Here is an 11,894-nt window from a genome sequence, read left to right as displayed (position 1 = left end):
ACCTGGGTGCGCGTCGGGAGAGCCGGCGCTCAACTCAGAGCGCCGGCTCTCCCGCAGCTTTTATTAAATCGGCCTGATTGTGCATTACCAGGGCTATACTTGGAAAACAGACCTGCATCCAGATACACTAACAGGGTTTTCCCAAGGGAAAATAAGCTTAGAACATCTGGCCCCGTCACCAAAGTCTGCTCTAGAGGATGCATCAGACTTTGTGACATTTCGGTAGAATCAAAGGGGACAAACCCTGACATCTCATTAAAATGCAACAAAGGGAAGGGGGAGGGAAAAGAACCTTGCGCATTGGGGGTGGGGTGGTTAAGGCATGGGGAGATCCTCCCCATCTATAAATAGTTTAGCTTGCTAACTGCAGGTCCAGGGTTACTGCAAAAAAAATAGAAAGCCACATCCCCCAGAAACCCTCTTGGAGTGCTGTGGTCTGTGACTAAGATTACAGGGCCCTGCTTCCCACCAGATGGCAAGCCAGGCTCTGACATGGGCCGAGACTTCTGCCTGGTAGAGGAGGTGCCGCACGTAGGCAGTCAGGAAGCCAGGGATTAACCAGTGAAAAAAGAACAAAATGTTTATTTCTCGTTCAATACAGGAACGTACCACGAGATGCCCCTCGGCCTTTAGGTATCCGCCTGGCAGCCACCTCACTTTTACAAGGGACTGCCAGCTCACATCTGCAGACGTTTCTAAATATAGCCACCTTTGTAGTAAGCAATTAAATCCATGTGCACTCACTGCTGGACAGGGACAAGCTCCGAGAGCTTAGTGTCAAGGATTGTAAACTTAAATACATGTGGGAGAGACTCCAAGATAGTGATGCTCGACCTCTGAATGTATATGAAAGATGAGGGAATGGACAGTAGCAAGCGTTGAAGCCTTGATGATTGTCATTCTCACTCATAAGTGCTAATTCAACCCTTTTTTTTTTGTCTGTTTTCTAAGGTTTGAAACTTATAGGAAAAAAAAAATAGCAAGCACGCTGAAAAGGTGTCGGTCCTGGGCAGGAAGTGCCAGTGCTTTGCAGGGGACAGAGATGGAACGTGACAATTTCAGCTTTACGTGGCCAGTGACTTTGTTAGGAAGGTAGTAATGAGGTCTTAGTCTCCCGCTGATTCCTCTCAGCCAGAGGACGGAAATGATTTCTTCTTGGCCCTCCAGGCTCTCTGCATAAACTTCCAGACTCGTGCAGGGGATTCTTTTTTTATTATGAATTTTGATGGGGTCCCCGATGAAGTAAATGGATACCCAGGAGCTGTAAAGGGAAGGCTTCGGAGACCCCAGAAAACAGAGTAAGGAGGGGCCGACAGCCGGGATGAAGCGAAATGGTTACATTCTGGGAGGATCACACTAGGTTGAATTAATTGGCAAAGAACCTGATCTTATTCAATGTGGTGTTTACAGGCAGCGCGTGTAAAATAGTGTTCAATTTATTCTTACACGTGACACCTCCCTCACCCCCACATCCCCTGGTCAGTGTCCAAGTAAAGGCCCAGTCTGTGCACATGACCTCAGGCAACTCTTAAAGAAAGGAATCAAGAAATCTCCAAATTCACCCAGGCCTATTCACAGAAATAGCAGTATTGATGGAAGAGTCTTCAGCACAATCACAGAGTGATGTGTGGTTTGGCCTCAAAGAGCTGTTACCTAATGGTAGAATCCTAGAATACAAAACAAAAAACTTTTTACAAGGCCAAGGGCTTGAAGCAAAATCTTTGTTTCAATATTCATTTCCACTGAAGTGGACCGGGCTTAGACTTCCTCTCGAGGCCAGGCTAACCCTGTACAGAAGGGCTCGGATCCAGTCTTTCACAACCCGCAGGCACAAAATAAAGGCCACAATGTGGTTCCATATGAATACTTTATTATTATGTATGCTTTATAGAAACACAAATGAAATTTATTTTGCAGGCTACAGAAAATGTCTTTTCTAAAGACCCTACATCATGCTTACAGGTGATCCTCAATGTGTACGAAGGTGGCAGATTGTGATATGACAGCATTGACTGGTTTTTCTAGTTCAGACATCTGCATTTGTTTTATGGTCATTGCCTTTGGGAGCCAAATCTCACACCTTCGCCCCCATGGCTGCACGTTCAGAGAACAGGGCTAAATCACTGTAAAGCAGGCAAAAAAAAAGTAATTTGTGTTCAGCCACCAGACAAGAAAACAATTCAGTGATGAGGTGGACAACCTACAAAGCTCAGAACCCCCCCCCCCCCCCCCCCCCCCCAAAAACAAACACACTGCAAACTCTGACCTGCCTGCATCAAAGCTGTCAAAATAACAAAAAACTTAGTGTGAATCATATTATACACTTAATAACCAAGTACAACATGCATAACTTTATGGACAGGTGACTTCCTTCTGTTCCTTTGGCATCAGCTCAATCTGAACCAGCCTCTACCGCCTCCGCGGTGCTGTGAACCTCCACTCGCAACCACTCAGGGGGCATTTCCCCCCCCATCTCATTCCAGCCAGGAGCCGCAAACTGCAGCTCCATCAAACAAGTCCAGCCGGGACCCCGCGTACTGAGCATTTCCCCCATAGATACAAAATGGGTGAAGACCTTTAGCACCTAGCGCCCTGGGTGCTGCTGTCGTGCGATAGCCGAGATTCCCTTCGCTGCTCCCTCTGAAGCATCTGCAGCCAACTCGAGGGTCAAAGACCTGGTATGGCAGTGCCCAGCACCTGCCATGGGGCTGGCCCATTCCATTCGGAAAGGCAGATCTTGCCTGCGTTCCCAAACGGTGTCCAGTTACAAAGGTGACGCACATTTACATAGATATCTGTATACAAAATACCAGCCGAACAAAGTGAAAGTCTTCCTCCAGCCTGCATGCTCAGCTCACAGCGTACTGTACCTGCTCTTCTAAATCCTAAACCAGCTGCTCAAACTCATTTCCACTTTTGGTATCAAAACAGACCAAACACCTTCATTCTCTCTCTTACACGTAGAACTGTAAAACGGAGCAAAACATTCCCTGGTCTTGTGCTTCCAGAATGGGAGGTGCGAACAGGTGAGGCGAGGCTGGACTGCTCTCCCCCTTCACCCTCTCATGGGCAAGGCTGTCCAGCGCTGAAAAAGCCACAGAATGCTCCACAAATCCTGGTTTTTAATCAACCCCCCTCTTCCTCACAAAAACTACTGCTAGCTGCAATCAAATACACACACGTTATCTAAATTAGCATGACTGGGAACACGGGTCTATATTAGGCCTATTTGGCTGACCCAAGAAGACAGTCCTGGGGGTGTGCGCAGCAGCAGACCACATACTGTCTCCACCTCTTATAACCATTCACCGTTTCCACATCTATCTGATGAAATTTTCTGGGTAGAAATGAGACACTGACCTTGTTTACGGAGCAGTCAATCATAGACCTTTCACTTCGTACCTGCTTCATTTGGTGGATCAAATTGCAAACTCCCCTCCTTTTTTTTTTTTTTTTTTTTTTTAAAACACTCAATTACTGCATAGAGAAATTGGAACTGGAAGCTCAGGCTGTGTTCACCATCTGTCATCAAACAATAGGTCGGTCATTAGTATGTTGGCCTACTTCATGATCGACAGCGTTGGCCATGCCTTTACGGCCATCTCCAACGTCAGCTGTGCTGAGTGGGGCCAGTTGTATATCCTGGTTAAAAATACATTGTTGTTAACCTAATCTTAGGTTACGTTTTATGTTCTTTTGTACAGACTGGAAAAAACTATCTTCAATTCTGCATTGTTGTCATTGCAGAAGAGCTGAATGCGTTTGTCATTAGGAAAATGCTGCTAGACTGCTAAAAGAAAATTATTCCTTACCTGCTAATTTTCGTTCCTGTAGTACCATGGATCAGTCCATACCGTGGGTTGTCTCCCCCTTCCAGCAGATTGAGTCAGAGCAAAAACTGAGAAGGCAGTCCCTTATTAGCTGGTGCGCCCTCTGTATCCCCTCAGTATTAAGAATATCCAAGCAAGAAAGAAAAACACCTTGGATGGATCTGTCAAAACTAACTTGAACTGTGGATGGAACAAGCCAAACAATTAGAAAGACATGAGTAACCAAACAAGCGAAACTTGCAAAATGAATTCTTAGTCAGTTACAAACCAATCCTGAGACCGAAATGAGACAGTCGAGCTGAAAAATGTACCCCAAAAACCCCCCATATTCCAAGGGTGGGCGTCTGGACTGATCCATGGTACTACTGGAACGAAAATTAGCAGGCAAGGAATAATTTTCTTTTCCCTGTACATACCATGATCAGTCCAGACCATGGGATGTACCAAAGCTTCCCTAAGTATGGTGGGTCCCTGATAGCCCAGCTCGAATGACCTGCGCCCCAAAAGAACCCATAACCGGTGGCTGGAGGTTCAAACGATAGTGACGAGCAAATGTGTGCAAAGACTTCCAGGTGGCTGTTCTGCAAATTTCCTGCAGAGAGACCACTTGGCTTTCAGCCCAGGAAGCTGCTTGAGCCCGGAGGGAGTGAGCCTTGATGCCCACCGGAGGCTGTTGACCAGCACCAATGTAAGCGACCGAGATTGCTTCCTTCAGCCAGCGAGAAATGGAGGTCTTCAAAGCCTTGTGTCCCTTCTTAGGGCCACTCCAGAGGACAAAGAGGTGGTCCGATAGGCGAAAATCATTAGTAATCTCCAAATGGCGCATGAGCATACGCCTGAATTCGAGCCAGTGAAGTTCTCTGGAATCCTCTGCAGAAAAGGATGGGAGTTCCACCGATTGATTCAAATGGAAGGCCGAGACCACCTTTAGCAAAAAAGATGGAACTCGGGGCAAGATGGCGGCTGTGTAAGTTGGATCGGAGGAACGCTCTCTCTGTCTGCTCACGTTTCTTCTTAAGATGCCTCATAAAAGAAAGGGCAAAGTTCGCTTGTATCCCACCGAAGCTGCTATGCCCTCTTCACAGAGATTGATAACATCTTACCGTTCCACTCCAACCATCGAAAAGGAGGGTGAATTCCCCGCTGTGAGTAACCTCGAGGGAGCGAGGGAACCACCAGGGGAGGTGACTGAGCCCTCCGTACCTTCAACCTCCTCAGGTCCCGAGATTGTCTGGCTCCTCTCCCAAGCCCGGGGCGCCGTTGGACGACGTCGAATGTGTGACTCCGGATGGTGGGGGCTCGAGAGCGGTCTCACCCGGGCAGAGCTTAGCACAGTCGCGGTCGGAGGACCCGAATAGCGTTGGAGCTGGGGCGTGTTTTCTGACCTCAACGCCGGACAGAGAATCTGGAACCTCGGCTGGAGCGACAGGAATGCCCGGGACAGCAAGGGAGGAAAGTGACTTAGCCCATCTGGAAGATTTGGGTGAGTCTTTTCATATGCCACCTAAACCTGAGGTTGTAACGCTGGAAGCGTTATGGGATTTAATGGCCACCTTAGGCCAGTGTCACAAGGAACACGGGTCAGAACTGAGGCGTGTAAAGAAAAAGATGGAAGTGATGGAAGGGAAAATGGAGCAGCAGACTTCTGGATTTAAAGAACAGATTGGAAAAGCAGAACTATTGACCACTAAGAACTCAGACTGTGTGGTTAAATTAATCAAGGACATAAACTATCATAATAGGAGACTAGAACAACTGGAAAATTTTAATAGAAGATTAAACCTACGTTTCTTGAATTTTCCTAGAATTTTAGGCCAAGATTTGCTTATAACCTTGAAAAAGTTTATGTTGGACGTGTTAAGATTTGAAGAACAATATTTACCTGTAGTGAATAAGCTGTCTTTTGTACCAATAACTCCTAGTGTAAGAAACAACCAAAATAAGCCTGAGATACTAGAGAATTTAACGCAGTTCTTGGAAAGTTCTGTGGAAGAAGTATATAAACGGGGAACCCTGATAGTGACTTTTTTCAATGAGGCTGATTTAAGTCAAATAATGCAAAGATATTTTAAAAATTTATCAACTAGAGTCTTTACTCAGCAGGTCAGAATTTATCCTGACCTCACTCGAGTCAAACAGGAGAGCCGCGGTGAATTTCTGACCTTAAAAGCACCAAGTAACGGCTCTTGGTTATAGTTTTACACTAAGATATCCCTGTAAATGTCTCGTAAAAGTGAATGATGAGTCCTTCATTTTCTTTATTCCAGAACAACTGAAATCCTTATAAACGCTAGGACCATAACTACCCAATCCTTAGTAACAATCTAGTCCCTGAAAGTACACGTTATATAGTGTTGGATACACAGCCTGTTTCTATATATATTTTCTTTATTTACTCCCAGGATTTCTTCACCCCCCCCCTCTAGTTGTTTCTTTATTTCCTTTATTGTGGGGGTCATGAGTATATGATTAATATAGATTATATGTTTAAAGATTATTTTTGGGCTATCTGCTTGTGGATATTGTTGAAGATTTCCTGTGTTGTAACTGTGCTTTAACATATGCTTATGTATGTCTAATTTTGTTGGAAGTAAGAGTGATTACTTAATTGTAGATGAAAATGAATTAAAAAAAAAAAAAAGAAAGATGGAACTCTGGTCAAGGAGACTCCCGAATCCGTGAAGCGGAGGTAAGGCTCCCTGCACGATAAAACTCAAAGCTCCAAGATCTGGCGGGCAGAAGAAATGGACACCAGGAACACTGTCTTCAAAGTGAGATCCTTGAGAGTGGCTCCTCGTAAAGGTTCGAAAGGCGGACCTCCCAGAATCCGAAGTACCAAGTTTAAGCTCCACGAGGGGCATAACCCGCGAATCGGCGGTCTGACGTGTTTCATCCCTCGCAGGAACTGAACAATATCGGGATGTGAGGAAAGCGGAGCTCTGTCTAGGTGATGTAAGAGCGCTCCAAGAGCCGCCACCCGAACTCTCAGGGAATTGAAGACTAAACCCAAGTCGAGACCCCGTTGCAAGAAATCCAGTATCTGGGCTATAGTCACCTGACGTGGTGAGATATGCGAAGACACACACCAGGACTCAAAAACCTTCCAGACCCGGACATAGGCTACCGAGGTGGAAGTTTTCCGAGCCTTTAGGAGAGTAGATATAACCACTTCAGGATACCCTCGTTTTCTCAGCCTGCGCCTCTCAGAAGCCAGGCCGCAAGACAGAAGCATTCTACCTGGTTGAAAAATACTGGCCCATCGTAGGAGGTTCGGTAGATGGCCCAGATGCAGAGGGTCTTCCTCTGCCAGGTTGACTAAGTCTGCAAACCATGGACGACGGGCCCACTCCGGAGCCACCAAGAAGACGAGCCGCTGGTGAATCTAGATTCTTCGGAGTACCTTTCCCACTGGGGCCAGGGTGGAAATACGTATAGCAGGATGTTCTGCGGCCACTGGAGGACTAGGGCATCTACGCCTTCTGTGTCATGCTCCCTTCTGCGACTGAAGAAGTGCGGGGCCTTCGCGTTTCTTTGAGTGGCCATCAGGTCTAGATGGGGGACCCCCCACCTCTGGAAGAGAAGTGATACTGCCTCCCATTCTCCGGGGTCGATGTGCTGACGACTCAAGAAGTCTGCTTGAACATTGTCCACTCCCGCGATGTGCGACGCCGCCAGGCGGGAGAGATGGAGCTCTGCCCACGGCATGAGCTGGTCGGTCTCCTGCAATACATGTAGACTTCTGGCCCCTCCTTGATGGTTGAGAGTACTCGAACCGCGCGACCCTGAATCAGCGGAAGGAAACGCTGCAGCGCAAGGCGGACTGCTCTCGTCTCCAGACGGTTGATAGGTCAAGTTGCTTGTTCCGAAGACCATTGTCCCTGCACCACCTGCCTCCCGCACACCGCTCCCCAGCCGGAGAGACTGGCATCCGTGGTGATGACTACCCATTGGGGGATCTCCAAGTCCACCCCCTGCAGTAAGTGATCCAGATTGAGCCACCAGGATAGGCTGGCGCTGACCATGGGTGGGAGAGGCAGAGGGGTCTGAAATTCTTGGGATATCGGCTTCCATCAGGAAAGCAAGACTCTTTGCAAAGGACGCATATGCGCAAAAGCCCACGGACTACATCTAATGGAAGCCCTGGTTCCCAGGACCTGCAAGTAGTCCCAGGCTGTGGGGAGCTGGAGGTCTCGAAAACGCTGCACCTGAGAAAGAAGAGACTGCGCTCGCTCCAGATGAAGAGAGACCTTGCTCACTTCGGTGTCGAAGTGTGTCCCCAAAAAAATCGAGGAATTGTGACAGCATGAGCCTGCTCTTGGCAAAATTGATCACCCATCCTAACGACTGAAGAAGATGGAACACCCTGTCGATCGCCCGCTGGCGGAGCATTGAGCGGAGCGCGGCATGGAGCTAAGTAGAAAGTAAAGGAAAAAAACCTCCTTAGGCTGCCGGCAGCGGAACTTCCCCAATCAACGCTGCTACTGATAGAGGTGACCAAACAGTCAGGCGCAAGACCTGACTGCGTATATATATATATATATTTTTTTAAATCAGAGGGATGTCGCGTCTCTGACCGTATCAAGCTGTCCCTGAGGAAAACGACATCTCAGGACAGTGGGTCGCTAAAATGGGGGGAGAGGCTGGACCACCAACTTTCACCCCAGGCAGCAAAAAAGGGCAGTGCTGAAAGTTAAATTCACAACTTACCCCAAAAGAGAGAAAGGAGAATAATAGACAAAGTGATTGGAACGTCCCTGACAGGAGTCCTGCCTGCAAGTTCAGCCAAAAACAGAACACCACCAGAGACTCTTAAATTTCCTAACTTCTGGTGTTTTTGGGTTTTTTTTTTTAAGATCCATCCAAGTAAGTAACAAGAGAAAGGATAAAGATATACAAGTAAAAGAACTATCCTTTCTAAGCTTAGTGGGGAACCGTAGGTGCAACCGCCATCTGCTGGAGTCAGAGAAATACTGAGGGGATACAGAGGGCGCACCAGCTAATAAGGGACCTCCTTCTCAGTTTTTGCTCTGAATCCATCTGCTGGAAGGGGAAGACAACCCACGGTCTGGACTGATCCATGGTACGTATGGGGAACATAGAACATTTAGCACGCACATGCCCAGCCACAGCGTCTGCCACCGCAGGGACAAACTCCACATTCTTTGAAGAAAGATGCAATTTTGAGAAGAACCTTTGCACCCAGATGAAACGGGCATCATCTGTCTGCAAGCGTCACCCGCCACCTTTGTGGCACATAGACACTTGGAGAAAGCCCCTTGTGCCTGCCAGGCTCTCACATCTCATGGCCAGAGGTTGCTTGTGCCGACTGATCCACCCTGCTGAATATTTTATTACTGTGTTTGATAAGAACGGCCGTCTAAGCCCAAAAAGGCCATGCAGTTAGGTGGGCCGACGCTGACAGAGAGGACTCAAGTGCCATTTCAACTCAGCCAATCAGGTTGAAGTGCTGAGAGGGTGGATAGTGCTAGGATACAGCGCCACACTTCTTCAAAAGGGGAGAGGAGGGACTTTTAAATTCTTCAGTGTTTTTCTTCAGAAAGTCTGAGGCCTGCTTCCATCTGCTCTAATGCCTCCGGGGACTCTCAGGGATCTTAAAGCAGCATCAGGGAAGGAACAGAGGTTCAAGCCTACACCAAGCTCTCAATGTATTTTTTCCTTTTGGGATGATAACATTGCTGGTCTGACCCTGTGCTCCATGTAACCCCAGGATCCATGCTAAGAGCCTCAGCGTCACAATCCTGCAGCCACAGCTCCGATCTTGGAGGGCATTTCCTTCCCCATGTCCTTCAAAGTGAATATATGCAGGAAGGAGGAGGCCCTCCAAATGTGCTTACAGTCCCAGAGGCTCCAACAGAGGAGAAAGTGACCAAAAAAGGAAAGAAAAAGAGAAAAAGCAACAGGACTGGTTTGACCCTGCCTCTTATCAAAATCAAAGTGCGGCTGGGGGAGGGGAGAGCACAGCTCCCAGAGGCTGGTAGTACCTCCAGCCTACATACCAAGGCTCTGGGGGAGAGAGGTCTCCAAACAAACAGAAAGGCAGCTTACAGTCTCTGTGTGGGGTTTCTAGGAGCAGCGGCAGCTCCAGCGCAGGAACTCTGTCCCTTGTCCCATGTGCTGAAGGCTTAAGCCTCTCCTTCCTGGTCGCTGTCTGTCCGGTTTAGACAATGTCCGCTCTTTCAGCCCACACGGTCCACACAGAGAGGAGCACTACCCCAAGATTTTAGCTCTGCGTCTTTCCCCAGCACATTAGGACATCTAGAAACTGAATATTTTATAGACATGGAAACTCATTAAACCATTTTGTACACACATTTTTTTTTTTTTTTTTTGCAGGTAATGTAAAATGAAGGACCCATTTCAATGCCTGGACTATGCACAAGCCTGGAAAACCAAAAATATTTCAAAATGTATTGCAAGGGTAGGTGACTATCATTTCCCACCCTGTGTATAAACAGAGCTAGAACCAGGTCTGCTCTCGTTTTTTTATACCGTAAAATTAAACACTTTAAATTGAGGGGGTAGGGATATTATTGCCTTGGCTGGGGAGAGTCCAGTTACAAACATCTGGATAGAATCAAGCAAAAGACTGAGGAGTCACATGGTCAAGCTGAAGTTTATCCACTTAAAAATTGTATCTCGCGGGCATAAGCTGACATCAACCCTGAAGAGAGATGCGGGGCAGGGGTGGGACGGTAAGCCGGACCCATGGTGTACAAGAAGTATTATAAAAGGAAGAATTAAGGACTAGTTTCTTCTCCTCCCACTTCTCTGCAATGCAACCTTTACCCAGTTACAAAAAGCTCTCATATTACTATTTAGGATGGCTCCTAAGACAGGGGAATCAGGTAAATGGAAGAGTGGCATACTGAAGCTGTGAAATCTAAATTATAAAAAAATAGAAAGCTTTTTTTTTTTTTTTTTTTAAACAGCTTTTCCATTATTTTTTGTTGGTTTTTTTGCCACATGTTTCTAAGTGTCATTATTCAGCGAAGCTCTGCTCGTCTGCTCCTGAATAAGTGGATAAGCTTCTGAAATGTAGTCTGCGCATGAAAGCTCCTGAGGCAGATGGCTTCATAGGTCGCTGCTGCAGTTACGGCAGAATATTTCCCCCTTGCTGGGAATGAAGCCTTTCCCCACCAGTGAGGTTGCACAGCGGGAGCACTTGAAGCAGTTTTGGTGCCAGTGGCGATCTTCGAAGGAAATATATTTGCTGCCTCCAAACCCTGAAAGGAAAGGGGGGAGGGGAGGTTAAGGGAAGACACCCAAGCTTAGAGCATTTCACGAGCAGATACACAGATATCAACATCATGACTTTAAGGGACGAGGGTCGAGGGCTTCAGAGGGGTTAGGGAACATATGTTAGATGAGTAATGAATTAAAGCCATCCCTTGCCAACAGTGGCATGCAAACTGCAGAACAAGTCTTTAAGGGGGTGACATCAGGTCAGCATCAGATGAGCACTGCCTGATGAATGTTCAAGGAAGAACCAGACTTTGTATGCTCCAGACTAGAAGCTTTAACAGGTCCTTGAAGGGACAAGAAGTTGTTTGTTTTCAGTAATTAGTAAAACTGGGTACATTTCATATCACCAGACCCACATCGGTATCAAAAGAAAGCAATGGCCAGACCAAGGTCATTATTATGACCCGAGTCAGCTGAGTTTACAAAACATATCATGCAACCAACACAACTTTGAGGGATCCAGCCTATACTCACCTTAATCTGGCTAAGAGTAATGTCAAAATTATCTCAACTAATGGATGCCTGCTGATCTAATCAGAATTTAAAAAGTGCAAACATCCTTAAAATTAGAAAGGTCAGTTTGTAATCCAGTGTCAGAGTCCATGAACTGCAGAAAGTTAGATTCTTTGAAAAAGTATGGAATGTAACTTTCTTCATCCCCAGATAGATCTATCTATACACAGACAGACAGACAGACACAGACTTTTGCAGAAGGTTTAATAATCTTGCTTTTGGCAATTGTCTTTTCGTCATGTCCCCACTGGAGATGGGTAGCAAATTGCCATTTTTACAGGATCAGCA

The 11,894-nt window shown here is 46.8% G+C and overlaps 1 protein-coding gene across 3 annotated transcripts in view; it reads right to left on the bottom strand.

Annotated features, from left to right (window-relative positions):
* Positions 1-3,414: 3,414 nt before the first annotated feature.
* FHL3 (four and a half LIM domains 3) overlaps positions 3,415-11,894 on the bottom strand; it is a 52,354-nt gene continuing 43,874 nt past the window's right edge. For all 3 annotated transcript variants that reach the window (XM_029571213.1, XM_029571212.1, XM_029571214.1), the window contains exon 6: positions 3,415-11,074. In XM_029571213.1, the coding sequence (XP_029427073.1) occupies positions 10,923-11,074 (152 nt within the window). In that variant the 3' untranslated portion in view covers positions 3,415-10,922. The remainder of the gene's footprint in view (positions 11,075-11,894) is intronic.

The sequence above is a fragment of the Rhinatrema bivittatum genome, chromosome 11, assembly GCF_901001135.1.
Source record: "Rhinatrema bivittatum chromosome 11, aRhiBiv1.1, whole genome shotgun sequence".
Classification (NCBI taxonomy): domain Eukaryota; kingdom Metazoa; phylum Chordata; class Amphibia; order Gymnophiona; family Rhinatrematidae; genus Rhinatrema; species Rhinatrema bivittatum.
This window is presented reverse-complemented; position numbering and strand designations above follow the sequence as displayed.